At 41.0% G+C, this 27,134-nt stretch overlaps 1 protein-coding gene across 2 annotated transcripts in view; it reads right to left on the bottom strand.

Moving 5' to 3' along the window:
• LOC112571248 (protein O-mannosyl-transferase 2-like) overlaps positions 1 to 27,134 on the bottom strand; it is a 75,547-nt gene that overhangs the window by 6,001 nt on the left and 42,412 nt on the right. For both annotated transcript variants that reach the window (XM_025250123.1, XM_025250122.1), the window contains exons 13-18: positions 19,251 to 19,402; positions 18,167 to 18,255; positions 12,603 to 12,679; positions 12,322 to 12,393; positions 8,337 to 8,493; positions 4,236 to 4,376 (exon numbers count right to left, since the gene is read on the bottom strand). In XM_025250123.1, the coding sequence (XP_025105908.1) occupies positions 4,236 to 4,376; positions 8,337 to 8,493; positions 12,322 to 12,393; positions 12,603 to 12,679; positions 18,167 to 18,255; positions 19,251 to 19,402 (688 nt within the window). The remainder of the gene's footprint in view (positions 1 to 4,235; positions 4,377 to 8,336; positions 8,494 to 12,321; positions 12,394 to 12,602; positions 12,680 to 18,166; positions 18,256 to 19,250; positions 19,403 to 27,134) is intronic.

The raw sequence follows: 27,134 nt of genomic DNA, 5'->3' as shown, positions 1-27,134 counted from the left end.
AATTGCGTACAGTACGCATTAAAAGTTCGGGGGACCCCTTCAATTTTCGTCAATGGGGTCCCATTCAAATTAGGGCGAAGAACAGGGACCCCTTACAAATCTGAAGAAGGGGTCCCTGGGACCCCAAAGAATTTAGCGTTAGCAGAAGCCCTGCGGAAAAGGTGTGTTTTTAGTGCAGGTTTAAAGGATTCAATAGTAGATAGGAGGCCAATATGGAAAGGGAGAGAGTTCCATTGGTTTGCTGCACAGTAACTAACAATCCTGTGGCCACATGTTGTTGTTCTGGTAACAGGAACAGTAAGAAGATGATCATCAGACGAGGAGCAGAGTTGTCTCGCTGGGACGTAAGGGAAGAGCAGTTCACAGAAATAATAAGGGCAGGTGCCAGCAAAGAAATTAAAACACAGCACGGACAATTTGTACTGAATACAAGAACTGATGGGTAGCCAGTGCAGAAAACAAAGGAGAGGGGTGGCATGGTCCTGTTTTTGAGCTCTAAGCACCAGATATACAGCAGAGTTCTGTACTTTCTGGAGCTTGTGAAGGTGTAACCGGACTGACCGGCACCTCTCGCTAACACCCTAGCGCCAAATCAGTCCGTTCCTCTTTGTCACTCCAGGGAAGAGGACGGAAGTTCCCTAGGAGAATTTTCCACGCTACGAAAATTCTAGCTCTCGTTAGTCGGGTGCGTCGTCTAGCCCTTTACCTCGCGTTGTGTTCTTTTTTACCTATACCTATCTCTACACGCACCCAAGCTTCAGCCGACCTAGGAGCCCACAAAAGACCCTGCTTTACTTTCTAACTACTCGTAAAGTGTCTTTTCAGTCGGTGTGTCAGTTTCGCCGGACCTTCTCGTGTGTTCTCTTCTCTTCTGCTGTGTCACGACTACATACACAGGGACAGTACACACCAGGGTTGTCCATGGGACATATTTTTCTATTTCATCCCATCCCATCCCATGGCAATTTATGCCTGTCCCATCCCATCCCATGGGACGTTTCCCATGGGATTCCCATGGTATTAACAATCCTATGGACAACACTGAAAACCACTTTTCGGCTTTTGTTCTATAATTCCTGCTACTTCACATACAATAGATGATTCAGAGGAAAGATTTAGATCCTTGATGAATGAAATAACAGTAAATTTATTTTGCAATATCAAGTACCGACTACCATGGGAAATACAAATGTGTGCTGGTTTCCCATGGGATTCCCATTCCTATGGACAACACTGGTACACACTGAAAGGACATAAGATAAAGATAAAGACATAAAGGACTTAAAGACATAAATTTATTTACAGCATATCCACATCTACCAACAAAACAACTACCAAACTTATACTAGCCTACCTACCTATTGAGAACCTATAGCACCTAACTCCGGGGGTGGGGGGTGGGGCTGGAGACTGAGCGTCACGAGCCGCTATTTCCAGCGGACCAGATGCATCGCTGCGCCTTGGTGCTTCTCGCTAGCTCAACTCCCAAGGGAGAGAAAAAGGAAAGAGACTGAGCGTCGCGAGCCGCTATTTCCAGCGGACCAGATGCATCGCTGCGCCTTGGTGCTTCTCGCTAACTCAGTCTCAAAAATGTTCTTACTGCCAGACCCAGCAGGACCAATTCTCGTATCGAGAGAAAAGGCGCAGGCGCTGCCTTATGCCCGTATTTTGTACAGGGCAGCTTGGGTACTACGTCACCCGCAGTTGCTGCCCGTCTCGCGCTGCGCGCCGCTCGTGCGACCACGCGTGGGGTGGAAGGGGATGTGGGGTGGAGGGACTAGGCAATGTCAGCAGTACCTGCTACAAAGGTATTCTGACAGCCAGCAAGCCAGGAATTGCAGTAATCAAGTCTGGATAGAACACACACATACTTAAGTGTATCGGTAGCCCGCACAGACAGAGTGTGATGGATGGCGGTGATCTTGCGTACTTCATTATAGGCAGACTGACTGACAGCTGTAACTTGCCTATTATCATAGACAGACAGCTGTAACTTGTTTATCATAGTAGGCAGACTGACAGACAGTTGTAACTTCTCTATTATCATAGACAGCTGTAACTTGTTTATCATAATAGGCAGACTGACAGACAGTTGTAACTTCTCTATTATCATAGACAGCTGTAACTTGTTTATCATAATAGGCAGACTGACAGACGGCTGTAACTTGTTTAGCAAGAGTCATGTCTCAAGTGACAATGAATCCTAGGTTCCTGACGGAAGACACAAAAGATGATGTTTGTATCGCCAACCTTGATGTGATTTGGTGGACAAACGAGAAAAGATGGATTTATTGTGGAATATAGGAGGGCTTCCATTTTATCATCATTGAGTTTCAGTTTGTTTGTTACCATCCAGTCTTTGACTTTATTCATACAGACTTCTATGGTGCTGGTAGCAGAGTGAGACTCAGCCGGTGCGTGGAGCAGTACAGTTGCATATCATCAGCATATGATTGATGAGAAACATTGTGAGACTGGATGCAAGATGAAAGTGGTTTCATATACAAAACTGGGCTGAGTACTGAGCCTTGAGGGATGCCACAAGAAAGTGGAGCAGGGTGAGATGCTTGACCATCAACAAACACAGTCTGCATGCTATCAGTGAGATAGGAGTTGAACCAAGCTAATGCAGGTTCAGAAATCCCATAGAGGGTCTGTAGTCTATGAAAGAGCAGAGAGTTGTTGATGGTGTCAAATGCAGTAGACAAGTCAAGTAGCGTTAAAGCAGAAACATCTGCTGTCAAGGGTAGATAACATGTCAGTGTTCACTTTAATTAGAGTAGTTTTGGTACTATGAAAAGGTCTATAAGCTGACTGAGCATGGGGGATAAGCTGGTGCTCTTGTAATTAGGATCAGAGCTGTGCCAAAAGTACTTTATGATCTTTGAGAGAAAAGACAAGTTAGAAACTGGGCGATAATTGTTCAACACATTGATATCAAGCGTGGATTTCTTAAAAAGTGGCTTCACCGGGGCATTTTTAAATAAAGATGGGAAAACATATGATGACAAGCTGACATTGGATCTAACTGGCAAGTTGTTGGCTTGGCTTTCAGAATAATCGCCTTTATATCAGCACCAGAGACTGGTCAAAATTTGCTCAGAAAGCATCCCAGAAGAACATCACAAGAGATCCTGTCAGGCACAAATATTGAGTCCAAAGATGATTAAATATATGAAAACTTGTTAGCAAATTAGTCACAAAAAACTTGTGACAGCTTTAAAGCAGGCAGACAGTGGGCAGCGGCATTGTCTTGCTAATTCCAGTTATTCAACTGAACTGCAGATATTGAAAAGTGTCTTGGATAAGGTGCAATTAATTATTTGGGTCTGAAGATTTGATGTTTTGGCCTTGTTGGTACATTTTGCAATTCTTCGCAGTGTTATGTTATGGTGAGTCCAGTCTTTTGCCAAACTTGTTCAACCAAAACACAGTAATGATCAGATATGAGATCTTGATAAACATCAACTGACTGCTAATTGGTCATCAGGTCGATGTATGACCCAGTCCAAGATGTGATCTCTTTTATGAATGGGCTGCAAAATAGCCTGGATGAGATAAATGGTTAATTGTTTAATGTCAGAAAAATAAGTAAATGCTGCATTTAAAAGAAGAATCACTTCTCAACAAGTTACTTCTCTTAGTTTAAATTTGACTATAGGATATCCAGTCTTTTTCAAATTAAATTCTTTTGTTGTGAAGTGAGTTAAGCATGTCCATATTGGTTGATGGTCCATGTGTTTTTTAACAGTTTGGTATGGCAAAGTTGTTGGAGTTACTAAGTATCTTTAGACTCCCCTCCTGAATAATCATAATTCATTATGTTAGGATGATTCTCGAGTTAAGTAATTACTTAAGTGACATTTTTTTATGTTCACAACTAGGTTCAAACTATTTCAAAAATACATTTTTGAAAAGTTTTGGATTAGCTGATAAGAATTTTCTAAAAGAGAAAAATGTGCTATTGCCTAGAGGCAAAACTGTCAATTTCTTATAATAAAAACTCATTTGAAATTATATTTTTGTGACATATTGCTACTTTTCCATATTTGGAAAAAAACTCAGCAATAAATTACTGAGCTAAACCAGACATTTTGCCTGAAAGGGAGGCGATCACTATTGGTTAATCAACACATCAAGACTGTCTACCATTGTGAAAATGACGGCACAAGCTTATGGCTTGACAGCAATGTATGCTAAAAATAAAATATTACTTGGCAGAAAGAAGAGCTTACCACAAAACATAGCGCTGAAGAGAAAGGCAGGAAAATAATGGTGAAAGTAGAGCACACGAGACATAAACCAAAAAGGCAGGTAATGCAGTCCCCAAGCTAGAAGAAGCCACCATGCTGTTCTGAACATTCTATCGTTGTACTCTGCAGACAGTTCAAATAGAAGCAACAGCAAAATTTTAGCAGGATTAAAGATATGCATCTAAAATTTTTAATTGCTTTAATATTTCATCTCACACACACACACACATGTAAGAGATGGCTGACTGATTGTTGGATTTTATGCCATGCCACCAAATTATCTCACACCAACAGAAGGTTAAACTACACTGAAAAGGTGAAAACAAGACCCCCTCCCCAGGTGACACAATAACACCACTATTAACAAGAAATAAGGATAATAAAAAAATGGTAATAGGTTGAAAATGGGATTGCAACCTAAAAGGCCACCATTAAACCAGAACCTTAAATCCAATGGTAAAACCCTACCATCTTAAAATGGAAAACAATAGCTGCCTGTGGGGTGAACTTAAAGAAGAAAAACAAAAAGTCAGCTGTAAAACTTTGCTGGACATTCTGGATGCCAGGACAAGTAACACTGGTCAACACATTTTTACAAAAGTCATGTTACTGAAATAAAATTAGTCATTTCCTTATAAATTTTTATGTGCTTGACATGAGTAAGACAAACAACATACAAAATTGGCTTTGGGTTTTTTTTATTGATCTGCAATTATTATTGTGCACATCACAAAACAAATGCTAATAGTAATTGACCTATGGTTAATACCTGTAAAAAATCATCATAGACTATGTCTTAGGTTTCTTTGGCTGTCTTTTATATAGCTGTTCGGAAGCATCTCTGGGGAATGTCCAGCATGGTAGTGGATAGTTTTCCCTGGTATCTTTTATCCATTGTTGCCATATCTTGATGAAAACATTCGCCATGTTCATCACTAACCCTGCCACAGTTGTCAGGAAAAAATCCAGATGGGAATGAAGGAAGTGGATATTTGGAGACAAATTGCAGTCAAGTTTCTGATACTGCATCAGTATGTCTTCTATTAGTTCCTTGTAGTTTTCTGCTCTAACATTCCTGAGAAAGTTTGTAGGCACTAGGCAAAAAGCATTCCATGCTTGTTTTGCACCACCTGCATCAAGTTCTTGAACTGGTCATCTCTAAAGAGCTCTTGAATCTGAGGACCCACAAAAACTCCCTCTTTAATCTTTGTCTCTTTGAGTCGAGAGAATTTTTCATGCAGATATTGGAAAGCTGGTGAAGTCCAGTCCATGGAAGTTCTTCATCAAACCTAGTTTGATGTGAAGGGGTGGTAGCAGGATTTTGTGAGCCTTGACCAGAGCTGGGTGCTGGATATTCCACTCTCCAACTGCTACATTTTGTCTGCAAGTCCATTCCTTCCTCAAGTAGTGCAATTCCCTCTCACATAAGAAACACATGTATTTTATATATCCCTGATGCAGTCCCATTGAAAGGGCAACTATCTCTACTTGTTATACTGAATGGAATATAGTAACTGCTTTAAGTTATTATACGTCTCTTTCATATGGACAGCATATGCTACTGAAATGGAAGACAGTTTCCACTGTGCAAAAACACAGCCTTAAGACTCAGTTTCAAAGAGTCTACAAATAGTCGCCATTCCTGTGGGTCACGAGTAATTTCTAAGGCATTCATGAAGCCCTCAATATTGGAACAGAATACCAGATTACCTTCCTTTCTGAAAAAAGGCTCCAACTGCTGGTGGCGCTTTGATATGGATTGTGACATCTTCTAGAAGATTCCATTGCTGGAGTCTTGAACCTAGCAATTCTGCCTTGCTATTGGATAATTTCAAATCACGAACCAGGTCATTTAGTTCTTCATGTGAGACTGATGATGGACCACAGTGAAAATCTGGATCACTGCATGCTGACTGAACAGGAGGAGAACAGGTCGGCTCAGCCTTGTCCACATCAGATGAATCAAGATAATATTCTGCTGGAGGTTCTGGAATAGGAAGTCCCTCACCATGTGGAACTCCTCTTAATGCAGACAGAATGTTGAGGTAGACTATTAACGACTTCTTTTGCTTCTTTATCCTGACAGAAAGAGGAGGAACCAAGCAGAAGAAACAGTCATTTGTGTAGTTGCTTGACTCTCTCCACACCATGGGGACTGCAAAAAGCATAGATGGTCTTCTGCCATTCAACCACTATGAAAGCTTTGTTGTACTTCTAGCACAGTATATATGCAGGCCCCAAGGCTTGTCTTGGTTGCCAATCTTGCACACGAAGTAAAGATATGCCTTCTTCACTTCAGAAGTGATACTTTCTTCTGGTTGGCAAATGTCACTTTCCCACAAATATAGCAAAAATTGTCCATGGTATCAATACACTTTCAAAGCGTTAGTGTTCTATATTGTAACCAAATGAATAAAATACAGTTTACTCTAGTCCTTGTTACTCCTTGAGGAGCATAGGGCTGCAAGTTGTAGTTTCTGTAACAGCCTTTTTTTTTTTTTTTTTTATACATGAGTGGGTTGTAAGCCCAAAGAATAACCTCCAACCTGCAAAATTTTAGTCTGGCCTCTGCCTTGACAGACCTGTTTGGCTTGGTTAGACCTGCCAGGAGCACATGGCTCCAGATGACATAGCTCACATAGCTCCGTGGATTGACAAGGCGTGCAAGCCACCACAGCACTAAAAGGTAAGTTGCATCAACTAGTGGTGACAGGGGAAAAAACAACTGCAGACGTCACATTAATAAAATGGCGTCAAATGGTGAGTGCAGAAAATACCTTTAGCTTATGATTTCTTTCTAGCAGAATCTTAGGCTTTGGTATATCATTGGTAATCTCATTTTTAATGGGGTCATGATTCTGGCAAACATGCCATGTTCTGACCCACGAGATAGTTTTTAAAAATATAACATTTATTTTTCCTTTAGCACATTATATGCTTAAACAATGCATACCCATTGCAATATGACAAACATATATAACAATACAACAAACATATAAAGTAATGCATGTCAAAATATATGTATAGAAGTCCAGTCACTGTATTAATTCTACTTGACAAGTTGCATATAAGGTAGCCACTGTTTTATAATTTTGTCTTCTCTTATTTCCAAGCGTGCATAAAAAATTTCAAGTTTGTATCTATGATGCAGTATGCAAATGAATGGTTGCAACTAGAGGGTGGTTTTTTTTAATCTGCAGGAGTACATGTATGATTTAGCAAGCAGTAGGATTAAATCCAGTACTGCATCTGTCTTAAAATTATTACTGCATCCAAAAAAACCAAGGTATTCACTTAAAATCATCCTTGTCATAATCCCACAGTTGTTTGACACATAATTTTGAAAGTTTTGCCAGAAATATTGGACATATTTACTTTTCAAAAAAATATATTGAATGTTTTCTTTTTCACATCTACAGTAGTCACAAACATCATCCTTCTCTAAACCTATATTAAGTAAAGTTATTTTTATCCCCAGTATTCTATGCAGGACTCTGATTTGAAGCCATTTGAATCTAATATCTTTAACATTGGCTACTTTTCTGAAGATAATGTGCCAATCAACATTTCTATTTAGTCCTTTATCCCATTTTGGACAGCAGTTAGGTAAATGTCTATATTGGCTACCATTTTATCATAATACAATCTTGCACCCACAATATTTTATATCATGTCGAGTGTGGCCCTCCCGCGCGAAAAGGTTGGTTGCCACTGCTGTAGACTTTTGCACACTCTCTGCCAAAATGACACTGCTGACATGCAGATCCAAAATCTAAGCTACAGAAAGATGGTGTAAATGTGGCAGTAGAAATAAAATGATCCAGAAAAAGAGAAGAAAAGTGTCACAGACATAGAAATCAATCCAGGAACAGGAAATGGCATAACATATTGAAAGATCAATATAAAGACACTGAGTCAGATCAACAGCAAGGACAAAAAGTGATGGAGAACTATCACACCCTCAGTCTAACCAGTCAGGTGAAGGGTATCATTTCCACTGCTAAAATTTTTTACATTTTACATTGAGAAACATCACATAGAGCCGAAAAAGGTATAAGGCACAGAATTTCATTAACTACTCACCCAAAAGTGTCGGATCAATTTTACTTCCCCGTTTTTTCCTGATTGTATGAATCAGGTAGCAGACAAAAAACAATGCTTTCAGAACCAGGGCAGACCAAAACAGCACAGGGTTACCCAGCAGATAAATGCGATGCTCTTTGCCTGAAAATATCTGGCCCTGAACACAAAGAAAAAATTAAAATTTAAGAAAAGCTTTTAAAAGACATCTTAAACAAGCAAAAGCTGTCAAATGTTTTATCATGTGTGGAAAACTGTTGTGTCGCAGTTCATGGGGAAAACTAATTTTAGGCAATATAGAGACCAACTTCAAGGGTCATAATTACAATTTGTAAGAAACAGAGGTGAACAACAAACCTATGTGATCAAGGATAAATGACAGATATATGAAGCAGTATAGGATGCAGGATGTGAGCTTCTAAGGAAGATAAAAAGGTTTATTGAAAGTGTATTGTGACCTCCAAAGAGGCCTCCTGTAAAACTAGGATTTTAATGAATTAATAAAAAGAAACTAAAAATTATTAATTTACATCCTTTAGGAAGGCTGCTGGTCAAATATGTCTAAACAAGGACAACAAAAAAACTGAAAAATACTGTTGGTGGCAGTATGGGCTGGGGGAAAGGGGGTATGTGTGCTAACGATGCACAAGTGTTGACAGTTCCTTGCCACAAGCACAAATCAAATCAAATCAAATCAAATCAAATCAAAACAGACTTTATTGTCTGTCCAGGAGACCCAGGACAGAAATTTGTCTTTGCTCACAAGGGCAGGCATACATATACAGACATTTAACACACAGTTAGGAGTAAAAGTTAGGAGTAAAAAAGTGTAGATTGCACCGTTCCATCAAAGCAGTTTATGTTTATCCTAACAACAAACCTTGGGTGACCAAGGGCCTAAAAGCAGTGCTTAACAAAAAGAAACATGTGTTCTTCACGGGTTCTGCCCACGACAGAAAATTGGTACATAGAGAGGTCCATGATGCTATCCGTTGGGTCAAGGTGAAACACTAGTCAAAAATAGAGTCTCAGTTTGCTACAGGTAACATCCGAGTAGCTTGGCAGGGACTCAACAACATGGCCAATATTGATGATCGGAGTCAGGGGTCGAAAGCCAAAATGGAGGAGATTTACCCTCTAAAAGGTAATATGTATAAGAGATGTGTCTTGAAATTGGTATAAGACTACCTCTTCCTGCTGATTGGTTGGTTGAGTTTTAGGTCATGCCAGCAACTAAGGTCTTATCATAGCAAGTGAAGGTTACATTAATAATAATAAATACAAAATTTGTAAAGCACGTACACTTCTAAGGAGTATGCTCTCAGCACTTAAGAACAAGAACGAAACATGGACAGCATACGAGGGACAGGAAAATAACAAATAACATATAAACTATAAAAGAATAAACAAACAGTACTAACAAAAAATGAAATAAAATACAGAAAATGCAAAAAAGGAACCAAAGAAAAAGAATAAGAGCTGAGAGTAACATGATACAGCAAAAGGAAGGGAGAAAGGACTAGCATAGCGGGAAAGGGTGTTAGGAATAATGTTTATGGAAGAGGTGTGTTTTTAGTGCAAAAAATCAATACAGGTTTAAAGGATTCAATAGTAGATAGGTTGCAGATATGGAAAGGGTGAGAGTTCCCATGTTTCGCTGAACAATAACAGGGACTGAATATAGGCCGTGAAGATAGAGGTAGTCAGATGATAATAGTGATTTAAACTGATTGGGAGATTAGCAAGCTGCCTTGGCCACTTGGTCCCCTCTGATATTGCCAGTAATACCAGAATGGTCAGGGGCCCAGATAAAAACAATGTTCTTATTTCAACGAATGAGAGCCACATGAATTTTGTAAAGTTGGACCATGAGAGGGTGGTCAAAAAGACTAGAGAGAAGAGCTTGGAGGGCAGAGAGGGAATCTGAAATATCAAAATGTTGTGCTCTGAAGAGAGATGAACGTGCTGAACAGCTGGCAAGATGGCGTGAAGTTTTGCAGAGAAGATAGAGCAGCCTTCCGCAAGTCAGGCTGAAGAAACCTGTTGCGGTTGGCAGGATAGAACTGCTGCAGCAGCAACAAGGCCATCACTTGGGACTTTGGAGACATCTGTAAAGAAAGAACAGAATCCAGGATGATGATAATAATATCATATGTTGAATCTAGACAAAGTTCACTGCCATCATCCAGCAGTTGTATGAGAACTCGACATGCCGGGTGATACACAAGGGAAAACTGTCTGACCCCTTCGCAGTGAGGACTGGAGTGAGGCAAGGTTGTCTGCTCTCACCGACAATATTCCTGATCGTCATAGACTGGATCATGAGGAGAACAACCTCTAACAGCAACACGGGCGTTCAGTGGACCTTCGCCAGGCAGCTTGAGGATCTTGACTATGCGGATGACATCAGCCTGTTGTCCCACAATCAACAACACGCACAGACAAAACTCACTCGGCTCTCAGAAGAAGCAGCAATGACTGGCCTAACCATCAACATCAAGAAGACGGAGGTAATGCAAGTCAACACAAAGCAAGAAGCCCCACTCCAACTACATGGAGAATGTATTACAGAGTCTGACCGTTTCACCTACCTTGGCAGTATAGTCAGCAGCAAAGACGGAGGTACAGATGACGATGTCAGAAGCCGAATAAACAAAGCCAGGCTTGCATTCCACACCCTAAGACCTATCTGGCACTCCAAGGCTTTGTCTCTACACACCAAGATCCGCATCTATAATACCAATGTAAAGTCAGTCCTTCTGTATGGATCTGAGACATGGCGGGTGACAAATGCCATCACCAACAAGATACAGACATTCATCAACAACTGTCTGCGCCGCATCTTTAACATCCGATGGCCTGAGAAGATCTCCAATGCGGACCTGTGGGAGAGAGCCAACCAAAACCCTGCCAGCCTAGACATCAAGAAGCGAAAGTGGGGCTGGATTGGCCACACTCTACGAAAGCCAGCCGACAATATAACGCGACAGGCTCTGGGCTGGAACCCACAGGGGAGGCGTAAGGTTGGGAGACCCAGACAGACGTGGAGGAGATCAGTCCACAGGGAGTCAGAGACAGCTGGCATAACATGGTGCCAGCTAGAAAGGGACGCCCAGGACCGGGTCCGATGGCGGCGTGTGGTTGCGGCTCTATGCTCCACTGGGGGCGTATAGGAAAGAAGAGAAGATGTTGAATCTGCATAGCGCTTTTTTCCCACCATTTCAGGCAGGCTCAAAACGCATACTATAGTCAGAAAGAAGTTCCTGAAAAGGTTGGAGAAAAATGAGGTCACTAGTGTCCCCTTTTCAAAGGCTGTAAGATCAAGAGGAATCTTTGCAACCAGAAGGGTCAAAGGAGGAGCTGGAAGAGGCTCTACTTGTTGAATATCTACTCCAGCAGCTTGTAGGTGAGATGCAACGTGGAGTGATAATGGCTTTTGCTCCCTGGCACAAATGGTATACAGGGCAGCACGCTGAGGTCTGAAAACAGCACAGTACGCAGAGTTTCCAGGATGAGCACGCCAGGGCTGCCCAGCCTACGGCCCATGAAGGTGCCTCATTTGGCCCACTAATCAACATAATTTCATTTTTAACATCATGATTCTGGCGAAACCGCCTTGTTTTGGACCACGAGATTTTATATCATTTCCAGTCTGGCCCTCAGGCAAGAAAATATTGGCACAACTGCTGTACACCATTATTTCTTCAACAATGTGCCTGTGTTTATATGCTTCCTCCATCTCTTTTCTGCAATCAAAGGTGTGTCCACAAGAAATTGGTAAAGAAGAATTGGACTTTTAAACTTTAAAGGTTAGATGCTTTTTTAGCATGGCCGGCTAAGAAAGCTATTAACAGGTATATGCATTTTATAATATATTGTGTCCAAAACAGAATGTCCCAAAAGTCACTGTACAATTTTGACCTTTGTGAAAAAAAAAGTGACCAAAATTGTGAAATGGGAATCAAGGTAACAACTGTAATATACTTACACGGTAGTTGATGGGCCACTGCCATGGTCTAGATGTGATTTCACCTTCTTTTGGTTTCAGTCCACTATTACCCTGATAATGAAAAACATTCACATACTGCTGAAATAATGATTTGTACACATTTAAACCTAAAAAGAGAAAAATGATGGAGAATGAAAAAAATGCATCACCAGTTGTGATGATAAATATTTATAATGACCAAAAATTAAGGAAGAGGTAATTTACATTTTTCTTGATTAACACAATTACTTTGTAAACTCCACACAATGTCTAACTCTCACCTGAGACATTACAGCATGGCTCTCCAGGAATTTCTCTAAAAATGATGGTGAATAGAGGTCAAAGCTGACATTTGGTACTGAAAAGAATGTACTCTATGAATTTTTTCATTAAGAATGGTGAAAAAGTTGACAATCAGTACTGGAAAAAACCTGAACACTACAGCAAGCCAACAGCTCTTGTCAATGAACTTTGAAAAACTAAGTACTGTAAATGCTGTATTGAAGAACACAAAAATAAATAATAATAAAAACAAATTATAAAGAAAATGTTTGCCCTCACTACTAAAATGCTAAAAAAAAAACTCATTTAAGAGAGAACAATAGCAAAAAACTACAAGACATTTAACTAAATAGCTACACTCAAGAGTAAAGTGACAAATTGAAGATAAAAGTAGTAAACATCAACAAGACATAAAATTGAACAATCAAAATTTCAAACAATAAAATTCTGGTAGATATTGAACAAAACAATACTGTAGCTCTATTTATCAGGAAAACTGTTAAGCCAAAAATTATGTTTTGAAATCCCAACTTTTAAGATGACTTTTTAAACTTACAAGTATTGGAATCATGTAATGAACACAAGCAAGTAATGCTATACTGGTACAATACTGCAAAGGATTTCTTGTAAAATATGGATAGGGAGTAAGTTACAAGGCTTTTTGAGACCTTAGAGTATGTGTTGGTCTATAATGTTGGATATTATTAGATAGAAAAACTGTTAGTGTTGGCACTGAAAACTGACAGACATGATAATATACAAGTAGCATACAAACTATAAAAGAATAATCAAACACTACTAACAAAAAATGAAATAAAATACAAGAGCTAAGAGTAACATGATACTGCAAAAGGAAGGGTGTAAAAAAAGACTAGCATGGTGGGAAAAGGTGTTGGGAGTAATGTTGAGGGAAGAGGTGTGTTTTTAGTGCACATTTAAAAAATTCAATAGTAGACAGGTAGCGGATATGGAAAGGGGGAGACCTGAAGGGATGTCAGTCTGTGACTCCTGAAGTGAAACTCGAAAGCCTTTGAAGGAAAAAGAGGTGGAAGATAGGAGAAGAGTTTCCTGCAGTGCTATAATATTAGGAGAGAAACAAGATGCTAGGCATCGGAGTTCTTCAAAGTTGGCTCGGATCCCTCGAAAGTTCCATTAAAGGATCATAGACATAGTAGAGTGCCTCACAGAAGCAGAGGGAGGAGAAAAAGAAGAGGAAGGCAGGGGGTGGCAGGATAAACAAGGTGACACTAAACGTCGCTCATCCACATCCAATCCCTGCTCGCCAAGAGAAGCTAAGTGATTAGAAACAGGCATTGATGGTGCTGCTGTGGTAGTCCAAGATGTTTTCTAAATACATGTAGTGAGTTTTTCTGGTTCTTTTGGTTTTGTTTTGTGTTCTTAGATTCCACATGTACACACTGAATGGCTGTCTCTTCCTTCCATTTCAGGCTGTCTTTGGAAGAACCAACATGAGACCTGTCCCAGTTTGCACATTTAGTGCTTTGAGAACAATCAGCTGCAGCATGGCCTGTACTGCTGCAGTGAAAGCAGCAGGTTTGGGACTTGCAGAAGCTAGCCCCATGACCATTACAGCTGACAGTTGAAGCAGCGCAACGGTGAAGTATAAATTAAAAAAACTCTGACCGGCAAATACCCAGCCTCAGTGAAGTCAGGTATTTTGGGCAAACAGAAAGTTATAAAGATGGTATTAGTAGGAATAGATTTTCTGTCCTTTTTTTAGGATGACTCTCTTCACTGGATGTGAGTCCCGTGTGACCCCGTGGGGTGGCAGTTCTGATTTGATGTCAAGTTAAGACATTAACTTGACATGAACTCTTCAAACTGAAGAGTTGAGGGGTCGACGAGGAGTTTCTTTTGTGGGTCAGTCAATGAACTGTTTTCCATCCCAACAGCACAGGGCCTCAGATGCTTTCTGATTTAAGCAATGGACAAGAAAATGTCCAGAGTGGAGACGTTTAACAGCAGAGACGCTTGCAGAGATTTTTAAACCCTTTTGCTATTGCTTAAGAGGAGAGGGATGACAGCGGCCGGGTCTGCTCTGCGCCCTCTACCAAAAGAAAACGGGGCCAGGCCCCTTCAACGTTTTTCTCACGCAATCTCTCGCCTCTTTACTATCCAAAGATTCATCCTCTCTTGTGCATTTTCCCAGGCTTATTTTTTGTTGTTGCCATAATGGAATCAATATGATTTGTTCCTTATGCTCCCCACCCACCATGGAGTCCAACAAGGGGATGCGACCAAGCGGTACCACTTACGGCATTTTCAGCAGGGTCGCACCAGGGATACATAAGGAATATACTCTGGCCTTCCCAGTATGAAGACCAGATTGACCCTCGCCGCAGCCTTCTAGCAAAACTAGGGCAATACACGACCAGCCGGTTGATTGATGTGGGCCACACCAACCTCCTGTCAAGGAGAAGTTCGGGCCAAAGAAGTCTGTTGGTATGATGGGTCGCGACCCACCAGGGACCTCAATCTCCAGGATCCCATCCTCCCATGACACTGGTTGCCCTGCACAGCGAACGCAGGCTGCCTAAAGGAGGCCACAGAGAGAAAAAAAAGGTCATCAAAAGAAAGGCACGATGGGAAATAAGAAGACAGAAGCAAGACCAGTGTAGACAGAAGACAGAAAGGATAAAACTGTAGTATGACAAGGAGATGTTTGATTAGAAGAAGAATATAGATGAAAAGGCCAAACCAACCAGAAAAAAGTACGGCTTGTCAGCGAGGAAACGAAATGTTGCCATATCCTTCTTTGATGTTTTTAGATGTGGTGAACCTGTGCCTGGAGGTGTTTGAAATTAAGAATATTTTCAGGGGTGGGAGATCAAAAAGCTATTCTCTGGGGTTGTTTTTTTGGGGGAGAGGTAAAACAAGAAAAGTAAAATATATTTAATTTGTTCTGCATTTAGTTTTAAAAGTCCTATTTTCTCTCAACAAACAAACATCTGGGAGGTTCAGAGAAAAATAATTAAATGTTAAACAGACATTATTTCCTCCATGTTCTACCAATTATCACGTCAATTACTGTGCAACTTCTAATTGTTTTTATTGATATGTTATTTATGTGGGTACTGTTTATTGATTTGTTTGCAGTCCTATGCTCCAGTGGGGGCAAACAGGACTAAGAAGTCTGTTTAGTAGTGATGCTACATATGCAAACTTTTGGAATGAAAATAATGATTTCATGTCAAAGTTTCAGTGACTAACATTTTGTTTAAGTTATTTTTGGTGTTAACTAAGATGGGTCATTTAATATGCCATTTCCAGAGTTTTTCTTGAGTGAATATTTTTTATATGGATATTTTCTGAGTTTGGGAAATGGTCAAATTGTGAATGAAACCTATGAGTACTGCCCAAATTTTGCCAGTTGTAATCATGTGGTTGCCACATGTTATTGGACAGTATTGGCATTATGCTTTCTTGGGGAAACATTTAATCTCTCCTACTGGTCAGTTGATACTTCAAACGGGAGTGCTTATCTCTGTGGGCTGCTGAAAAGTTTAGTACAGTTTACTCCTTTTACATGTTTCTCAGTCTCTGTCTATGCTCTTTTGTGTGTGCATGCACACCCTTCTTTTTGAATGCTGTATAGATGCACAGTGTTCAATCCTAAACACATTTTTGCAGTACCAATTTTTTTTGTTTTGTTTTTGTTGGTTTTTTTTTTGTTGTTGTTTTTTTTTTTTTTGTTTTACAACATTTATAGGTCAATTTTTGCCTGTGAATTTCTGATACAAAGGAACTTTTGTGTAATGTTTTGTGTTTCATATTATAAGATACATTATTGGTGGAGAAAATAAAAACTTGAAAAAAAAAGTGTACAAAAAGCCACAGCAGAGAGTAAACCTTTTGAGGAAACTACGCAGTCTCAACATCAGCTCTGGGGTGCTGGAGACTATTTACAGGTCTCTTGTTAAGAGCATTCTCATATTTAACATTGCTGCCTGTTATGGTCACCTCGTCAAAGACAAGGCAAGACTAGTCTCCCACCAGGCAAATAAAATTATAGGCACATCACAGCTGCCACTTTCTGACTTGTACCTTTATGCAGTCAGAATGATGGTACATAACACCATTTCAGACCAAACACACCCTCTCCATCCCAACTTTCAGCTGTTGCCATCGGGCAGGCACTACATAGTGCCACGTGCATGAAAAACTGCCTACCAGAGGTCCTTCATGCCAGTAGCCATCACCACCCTGAATAAAAGGTACAAGGACTCATGGGTCTACCATATTACCTGGCATCCTTCTTAGGAGGTTTCACATGTATGTGAAAGGTGTAGGTGTGTGTGTATGATGTATGCTTATGCGTGTCTGCCCATTATGTTGTATATATACTTAAGTTCATATTATGTTTGTGTATGTGGTTGTGATTGTGAGCAAAAGAAAAATTTCTGTCTTGGACTTCCTTGGACAGACAATAAAGTTTTATTTTATTTTATTTTATTAGGGGCAAGGCCATGAACAACACAATAGCAAAGCCTGGCAATCTTCAATTCAATGCAAGCCCAAACTGGGAGCCAGTGAATATCGCACAGAAGCGATGTAGCATGGTTGGCCTTCTTCTTATAGAATACAATGCAAGTAGCATTGTTCTGAGCTCTCTAGCTTGTCAAGCAGGCAGCATGGAAGATCAGTTTTCTCTCAACTGAGCTTTAATTTGTTCATCAACATCCAATGTTTGACAGAGTTGAGGGTTTGCTGAGTGCCGACTGTGGCATTGGCAAGGTGGGCCAGATGCCAGGAGCTGAGTATCATCAGCATACATGTGATACTGCAAGTCAAAGTGGCGGATACCAAGGCCAAGTGGCTGGACATAGGCAGTAAATAGGAGAGGACTGGGGACTGAACTCCATGAAGTGCAGCAGTGGGTTCTAATGTGGAGCCATGGACACTAACAGAGTTGGTGTGAGCAGAGAGGCAGGATTGGAGCCAAAATAGGACTGTGCCAGAGAGGCCAACAGTAGTGTGAAGCCACTGAAGTAGAATTGGTTAGTTTAACGTCAAAAGCAGATCAAAGCATAGATATTTGACTGCATTTAAAAGCAGAAAAGTCGTTCACCACCTGGACCAGAGCAGTCTTAGTCAAGTGGTGCTGATGGTAGGACAACTGATATAGTTCCAGGAGATTGTACATTTTGAAATGTTGTAGCAGCTGATGAAGGACTTTCTCCAGGATCTTGGATAAGAAAGGAAGGTTGGAGACTGGGTGGTAGTTCTTTAGGTTGTTAGGGTCAAGGTTAGACTTCTTTAATAGTGAAGTGACAGTGGCATGTTTGAAAAAGGAAGGAACAAAGCCAGTAGATGAGGAGTGATTGATGATGTCCGGCAAGGCACTGAAACAAGATGTTGTCGGAACAGGATCCAATGCACATTAACCTGTAATTAACCTGACAACTTTTTGACAATGATAGTGTTTTAACTTAAAAAGAACAATAACCAGAAAGGAAGATTCAAATAAAACCAAGATGTCTTCACCAAGGGAACATTATAAAATCCAACCAAATTTATAGCCTTAACAAACATTTCAACTTACGTCTGTTGTCATGAACTTCTTCTACACTCCACTGTGCACGAGGATCACGAATGTTTGTAGTGCAAGTTGCCTCTAGTTGTTCCCAGCCCCTTGGTAAAAAATGACATTTTATAATAAACACATGGTTAACAAAAATATGCTTGATGCAATCAATCCATTTTAGGCATGCATGTGCCATTTGGAAAATGTTGAAACCAAATTGAGGTTTTTAGCAAAAGTGTACAAGAAACTTAAATATCTTGGAGCATAAATTTCCTCCAACATTTATAGTAGGAAATGTAGACCGCAAAACTATTTTGGCTACTAGATACACTTATATTTCTTGAGCTTGTGATTGTGGGTGCATCTGACTACAGAACTTCTGGCTCCTGAAAATAAGAAACTTCTATTATCTTGTGTGCAAAGCAGTGATGACAATCCCTGCACACATTTAAGTAGACTGCAGCAGTAGATTGTTTAGCCTTTCATCATATCAGCTTTAAAGGCCATGGGTCCAGGTTATGTGCTAACAGATGACAATGCCCCTCTTTATCCTGCTTGCATGGTGACCAACTTCTTGCAGCAGCAGCAAATTCAGCAGGTTGGCTGACTACAATGTTTGCCTGAATCGGCTTGCATCAAGCATATCTGGAATATCCTAAGATGCTGCATTCAGGTTAATTACCAACAGGCAGCAAACATAGTAGAGGTGTTCCACTTCTTGCAGCAGGCTGGCCACCCTTCAAGTGAATCTAGAGATACTTGTTCAGACTATGTAAGAAAGATGGACTAACGGATGGCAGTAAATGGAGGCCACACACTTTTGACAGCGTCAAAGTATTGAGAGTCCTTGTGACTTTCTGACTTTGTGGTGGGTTGCTAATATCTTGAAATGGTTTATGGAATAAGGTACTTACTTTTTTTAACTGTCATATCATCACACCTTCAGCACTAAAGTTTATGCACAAGATTAGTACCTTCAGCACTGAAGTTTATACACAAGGCTAGTACATGTAGAAAGTGTTTCAGACTATACATTTATCTCTCCTACATTAACCAGAAGGAAGAAACTATATATTGTATCATATAGAATGAAGTACCTCACCATTTTGGCAGCTTCTTTTCATGAGAGAAAAGAGCACATCGCACATAGTAATGAACAAAACGTATCCTTGAGCGCACTGTTTGTACCAGAGAACCAGGAGTTGCTCCAGCTACTTCTACCAACCAAATATCATTGGCATCACCTGTTCCTTTCTGCCTTTCACCAAAAAAAGGACAGACAGAAAAAAAAATCTTTTTGAAATAGCTCTTCAACAATATATTTATCTTAATATGTTCCTAGTTTCTCCCATTACTTCCTAATGCCACCCAAAAAATTAGAGTAGAATGTAAATGGTATGATGTAAGAATTTCAGAAGTTACCATCTCCTTCAACAAAAATAACTTGAAACAACATAGGTTGTTTCTAAAAAATATAATACCTCTACATACAAGTTTAATTATTCCACAACCAAGCTAGCATGTCAAAAAAACTCATATAATAAAATTGTTTTTCCCATATAAAATAAAAAAAGTAATGGCACAATAATATAAATAATACAGATGATAAAATAATAAAGAATATGCTGAAGTACCAGGCTCTTGCTTCTTTAGGTCTTTGTTTATTGTGTCTCCAGCCAACTGCATCTCTTTCAATGACAATAACAGCAATCTCTCCATCTCTTCATTCACACTTGACCTTCTCTTCGAGATAATGGTGATCCCTTTGGCCAGTGAGATACTCATAATCTTTCGTTCTTTGAGTTTAATACCGTGCCAGCAACTAAGGCTATATCATGACAACAAATAGTATTCTTACCTTTAAATATTTAAGGGAACCCCCACCCCCTTCCCTAGTAATATAACCATAACACTCTCAAAAAAAGTCAATGCAAAAAGTAAACAATATGTAAAAGAGTGGGTAAAGTGTTCAAAGAAGTGTTGTGGCCCCAAAAGGCCATCAACAAACAAAAAGAGCAAACAAACAAACTCAAGAGACAACAGATGTCAGGACATAAAAATCTTAAATCTGATGGTAGTCCTATCCTTCTTAAAAATGTAAAGACTGTTGCAAATGGGATGGACCTAAACAAAGAAAACAAAGAATTTTCAATAAAAACTGCTGGTGGATACTTTGGAGCTCAGGAAAAGCAATCAAAACATGTACCATGGTAAAACTTCCTTTACACCATGGACAAACTGGTGGTGGTTCACCTTGCAAGAAGTGTTCTTGCATGGCATTGGTGTGTCTTAACTTTTATCTACTGAAGACCACCTACTCCCACCTCAAAGGATGGCATGAAGGTAGGCAGACGGAAAGACAGGGAAGGATGGCATGTAATTTATATTGTCCCAGAGTTTCCCAGTGATGGTGCCATAGGGACTGAATATAGGCCGAGAAGATAGATTTACAATCTGTGGTTACCAGCAAGTGCAATTTTCCAAGAGACTGACATGCAGCCTTGACAGCCTCATCTGCTCAAACATTGGCTGGGATACCTGCGTGGCCAAGAGCCCAGATAAAAACAATGTCCTTGTTACAATGAATTACAATGCTGCATGAATTTTATGAAATGGGACCACAATGGGATGGTCAAAATCATTGGAAAGAAGAGCTTAGCAGGCAGAATAGGAATCTGAAATAATCAAAAAAGTTGTGCTCCGAAGAGCGGTGAACATGCTGCAAGGCAAGCAGGATGGACTTAAGTGCTGCACAGAAAATAAAGCAGCCAACCGCCAGTTAGGCTGATGCAGCCCGTTGCAGTTGGCGGGATGGATTTGCTGCCACAGCAGCAAGCCACCACTTGGGACTTTAGAGCAATCTGTAAAGAAAGAATAGAATCCAGGATAGTCAGAAAGAAGTTCCTGAAAGCGTTGGAGAAAAATTAGGTGGCTAGTGTCCCATTTTTAAAGGCTGTAAGATTGTGACAAATCTCAGGAACAGAAGGGGTCCATAGAGGAGCTGGTAGTAGAGGGAGGCATTGTTGAATCCCCTGGCTACCCTGAAACTTCCAGCCTGTTTAGCTGACATTTTGAGAAAACTTTCCCTTTTTGTGAATTCTGACACTCCATCAAGACAACGGATTCAAATCTGTTGCTGCTGTGCTGGTCGTCGTAAACAGCGTCCTTTGAAAAAATCCACCACCTGCTCTGCCACTCGTCCTTATTCTGCTGAATGTCCCTTGTTACCAAGTTCTAACACAGATTCCACTTCTGCCAAAGTTTCGCTGTGTGTTGTCAACTCTCTACTGGATCATGTTTCTTCCATGCGTCATTTGCACACTACCTTCTTCAATGTGTGTAGTACTTTGAACATTCACAGCCATTGTAAAGATTCTCTGACTCATCGTCAGCATCAGGATCAGCATCGGTGCGATCAAAGTGTACCAGTTAATGTCATCATCCGTAACACCAGCTGGAAACATGACCGACCAAATCAACATGGTTGCATAAGAACAGGAGACTGCCATGTTTCTCCTGGACGACAACTCAACACTTGCCTCCAAGTTGGGCTTTTCAACGCCCAGTCTGTATCGTCAGCACAACAGCACAACATTCATTGAAGTGTGTTGAAATAGCTGAGTTTATAAACGATCGCCACCTCAATATTTTCATCATCACTGCTTAAACAGCAAGGTGATGACAGCGTGTGTGTCGATCTCACTCCAGTGGGCTACTGTCTGAAAACATTCCCCCGTCCTACACATGGAGGCGGCATTGCTCTTATCTACAAATCATCACTTGCCAAGTACCTGTCTTTTACTACTGCTTTATTGTTCCCACATACATCTTTTGAATGTGGACAAGTCTCTTTTTCAGCTCCCCATTGCTCATTACACCTGTTCTGTATCTATAGATTGCCTCTGAGTGCCAAGAACAAACTCACAGCTTCTACCTTTTTCTCAGAATTTCATGATATGCTGGACTATAGCTATGCTCTCAGTGGACCTGCAGTGCTTCTTGGAGATGTTACTGTCCATTTTGACAAGTCTCATCCTGAAACAGTAAAAATGTCAGGATTGTTGCACACTTTTCGTTTCATCCAGTCTGTTTTGCAGCCCACTCATAAAAGAGATCACATCTTGGACTGGGTCATGCATCGACCTGACGACCAGTTAGTGCAGGCAGTTGATGTTTCTCAAGGTCTCATATCTGACCATTACTGTGTATTGATTGAGCTTAATCACACATCATCAGCGCCAGTTTTAGACTCTCTTGTCCGTTACGCAGTGTGGATATAGTGGCATTCACAGCACAGCTGCAATTGGCCCTGCTTCAGCCACCCTCTCCTGAGCAGCTTGACTGTTTTGCGTAGAGTTGTTGATGACCACTCCCCAGTGTCTCAACATCTGATGCATCAGTCCAAATATGCACCTTGGTATGCAGGTCCATGTTGAGCTCCGTGACTTAAGCATACTTGCTGGCGAGCTGAGCGTGTTTAGCGGAAGGCTAGACTCACCATCCACAAAGAGATTTATAATGCCACCAAGCAAAGTGTTGCAAAATGTGTCAACAAGGCCAAGACATCATATCGTCAGGCCCCAATAAATAACTGCACCTCCTCTAGATCACTTTTTGACATATGCAATCGAATGACTGGAATTACCAAGCTGATGCCACTGCCCACTGCCTGTCCTCCTTCACAGCTGCTGCAGTGTTTTGTGACTATTTTACTAACAAGATTTCAGATATTCGATCATCCTTGGACGCAAAACCAATGCCTGACAGCATCTTGTGATAATCTTCTGGGATGATCTCTGACCAAATTTCGACCAGTCTCTGATGCTGATATAAAGGCGATTATTCTGAAAGCCAAGCCAACATCTTTCCCAGTTAGACCCAATACCCACAAGCCTTCTTTTTGAGTGCATAAATATTTTACTTCCTTCCATCACAAACATTGTAAATGTCAGCTTGTCATCAGGTGTTTTCCCATCTTTGTTTAAAAATGCCCCGGTGAAGCCACTTCTTAAGAAATCCATGCTTGATGCCAATATGTTGAACAATTATCGCCCAGTTTCCAACTTGTGTTTTCTCTCAACAATCATACAGAAAGTAGCTTTGACACAGCTCTGGGCCTACTTACAGGAGCACCAGTTCATCTCCCATGCTAATCACCATATAGACCTTTTCACAGTACTGAAACTACTTTAATTAAAGTGACCAACAACATATTATCAGTGGTGATGTTTCTGCCTTAACTCTACTGGATCTGTTTGCTGTATTTGACACTATTGACCACTCTCTGCTCCTTCATAGACTACAACCCTTTACGGGATTTCTGGACCTGCACTAGTGTGGTTCAACTCCTACATCACTGATAGGATGCAGACTGTGTTTGGTGATGGTCGAGCATCTCGCCCTGCTCCATTTTCTTGTGGTGTCACTCAAGCCTCAGTACTCGACCCAGTTCTGTTTATTAAATGTTTATTATATGAAGCCTCTTTCATCTTGCATCTAGTCTCACAACGTTTCTCATCAATCAAATGCTGATGATACGCAGCTATACTGCTCCACTGCACCGGCTGAGTCTCACTCTGGTCCAAAAACAACATGGTAGGCAGAGTTCCTAGTGTGAGCTTTTAAATGACAGACATGATACATGAGTTTCAGATGACAGAAGGAAAATGAAAGATCACCAGCTTTTTGTGTACAAACTTTGTACAGGAGTGGTGCGGAAGGCACCCAAACAGATGTGGAACCCTTGGTGGTGAAAAGGATCGAGAATTTTTTAGGTAGGACTCTCAAACAGAACCACAGATGATGGATCCATAGTCTAAATTGGAATGGACCAGGGAACGATACAGTCGAAGTAGGACCATGCAGTTCGCTCCCCAGCTGACTACTACTCTGGAAATGTCCAAGGCTTTCTGATAAGAAAGGTGTAGAGATTTGATATGAGAGAGAAAAGGTAGTCTACGGTTAACGATGACTCCAAAGAATTTTACTTCCTGGACTACTCTGAGTACCGTACCATTGACAGAAATAGATGGGTATGGGAATATACCTCGCAGTTTCCAAAAGTGGATGCATGCTAACTTCATTGGAGAAAATTTGAAGCCATTTTAGGTTACCCATCTTTGCACAGCGTTTATGCACAGTTAAAGTTAAAGTTTGAGGCATGGTAAGAATCGGCCTTGGATGCAGAGAGCAGAGTCATCTGTATATCGAGGCCTCCAAACCAGGATATACAGATTTCAAGATTGAATCTATTTTGATGTTGAAAAGGGTTGGAGGAAAATGCTGCCCTGAAGGATGCTCATTTCCTGTTCCTGAGGAGGATCAGACAGGATAGACCCTACTCAAACTTGAAAGAGGCAGTCAGAAAGAAAATTCTTGATGAAGAGTGGCATATGACCCCAGAAGCCAAGGGCGTGAAGCTCCAACAGAATACCTTGCTTCCAGGTAGTGTCATACACTTTATCCAAATCAGATAACTCCCCAAAAACATGTTCTTTGCTAACAAATGCATTCATGACAAAAGTTTCAAAATGGACCGGATGGTCCTGGGTTCTGCTGCATTTTCTGAAGCCACACTGCAGATTGGAGAGGAGACTTTGAGACTTGAGATGGCAGGTGAGCCTGGCATTCACCATGTGTTCTAGAGTTTAGCACAGACAACTAGTAAGAGTGAAATAGTCACAAAACACTTCTTGCAGCTGTGAAGCAGGATAGGCAGTTGGCAGCAGCGTTGTCATGCTAATTCCAGACATTCGATAGCATAAGTCAGAAATTGTTCTGGAGGAGGTGCAGTTATTTATTGGGGCCCGAAAATATGTTGTCTTGGTCTTGTTGACACAGAAGCGTTATACTCTCTTTGTGGATGGTGAGTCCAATCTTCCGCCAAACACGCTCAGCTCGCCAGAGAGTATGCTTCAGGTCATGGAGTTGAACACAGATCTGCAAATACCAAGATGCACATTTGGACTGATGCATCAGACATCAAGACACTGGAGCTTTGAAAAAGGGCCTTGTACTTTTCGGAGTTATTAGAAGAAAAGTCACAGTCAAACGATTCCTGAAAAGACTTCAGGCTCTGAAAATCTGGAGAGTAGAGGAGTTGTGAGCAATGGTGGATGCCAAGGAATCAGCTATATCTCATGCCTCTGTGAGGACAGAGTCTCCATCTCGCAGACTGCCTATCGACCCAGCCTGAAACCTTCCCTTTATCTTCCTTATGGCCACCCTTACTGCTTGGGAAGTGATACGGGAGGACAATGAGGATATAAACCTCTGCAATTCAAGTTTGCTTGCCTATTTAAAAATATAACGAGCCTGAGCTCTACTACGTTTAAAACTTATCACATTTTCAGGAGTGGGTTGGCGGAAGGCAAGGCGCTGGGCCTTCTTCTGAAAGCACTGAACCACCCTACACTCCTCCGTAAACCAGGGAACACATGAATAGTTATGACGATGCCTTCATGCAGGAATTGTCTCCAACACGACTTCCTTTAAAATTGAGGTAAAGAGCTTAGCAGGATGTAATGTGGGATCATTAACAAGGTCTTTAACCTCAAAATTAAAACTAGAACTATGAAGGAGGCGGGTGGAGCAGAGATTCTGAAAGGCAGGCCAATGTGCCTTAGTCAAATTCCACCTGCTTTTATAAAGATTATTATCCCGCTCCAGACTTGTTAGAAAAAGTAAAATTATAGCAAAGTGTTCGTTGCCACACAGGTATTTCAACAACAGCCCAGTTAAAATCTAATAACAGTGCTGGGATGACCATTGATAAATCGACTGCTGATACTGTGCTACTGTATGGACAAAAGGTGTCAGAGCCGTCGTTCAAAAGGCACAGATCACTTTCCATAAAAAAAAAATCCAAACATCTCTGCCCTGGTGTCAGTCAAGGCCCTACTCGTCCCACATGGGGTGGTGCCCGTTAAGTCCCCCAAAAGAAGAACGGGAGCTGGAAGTTGGGTCAAAAGGCACTCGAGGTCTTGTCGGCATATTCGAGCAGAAGGAGGAATATAGATACAGCAAGTAGTGATAGTCTTGTCCAGGGTAACCAAGGCAGCAACAGCTTGAAGAGAAGTGGAAAGTGGTATCTAACTAAACAAAAGGTGGGAGCGAATGACAAGAGCAGTCCCACTTGAAGGGACGTCAGTCTGAGAATCCTGACGTAAAATTAAATCAAATCAAATCAGACTTTCATGTCTGTCGAGGAGACCCAAGACAGAAATTTTTCTTTTGCTCACAAGGGCAGGCATACATACTCATACAGACATTTAACACACACAGTTATGAGTAAGGATACATTATCATAGTAGTTTGGATCTCCATCAAATGGAGAAAAAAGAGGAAAAAGAGGTCGAACGTAGGATAAGGGTCTCCTGTAGAGCTATTGCATCAGGGGAGAAACAAGATGCTAGGCATCGGAGTTCTTCAAAGTTGGCTCGGATCTCTAGACAGTTCCATTGAAGGATTGTAGACATAGTTTACCTGTGAGGAAAAGCCTCACAGAAGCAGAGGAAGGAGAAGAAGAGGAAGGCAGGGGGCGCCAGGATGGAAAAGGTGACACTAAATGTCGCTCATCCACATCCATCCCCTGCTCACCAAGAGAAGCAAAGCGGTTAGAAACAAGGGTTGCTGTGGTGGTCCCAGATGTTTTCTGCTGAGTAGTGGGTTTTTCTGGGGATTTTGGTTTTGTTTTTGTGTTCTAGTTTCTTGGTGATTTTGTGTTGTGTGCTTGGTGGCGTGCAGTGTTTCTGACAGGTGAAGAGGGATGCTTGTGTGGTTTGAGATGATCGTGATGACTAGGAGCCACCATTGCATGTAAAAAGAGGAGGCATAGCCTGATGGACAGGGACAGGGCCCTCAGAAGAGACCCATATCATGTCCGTCTGGATAGATACAGAGGTTGATGGTCTTCTATGCTACCGCTGCCGATTAGGAAATGGAGCTTACAGTAGAAAAAGCTGCTCAGGAGCCACCCACTACATGA

The sequence above is a fragment of the Pomacea canaliculata genome, linkage group LG8, assembly GCF_003073045.1.
Source record: "Pomacea canaliculata isolate SZHN2017 linkage group LG8, ASM307304v1, whole genome shotgun sequence".
Lineage (NCBI taxonomy): Eukaryota > Metazoa > Mollusca > Gastropoda > Architaenioglossa > Ampullariidae > Pomacea > Pomacea canaliculata.
Note: the sequence above shows the minus strand (reverse complement) of the source record. Positions and strands in the feature narration are given on the sequence as shown.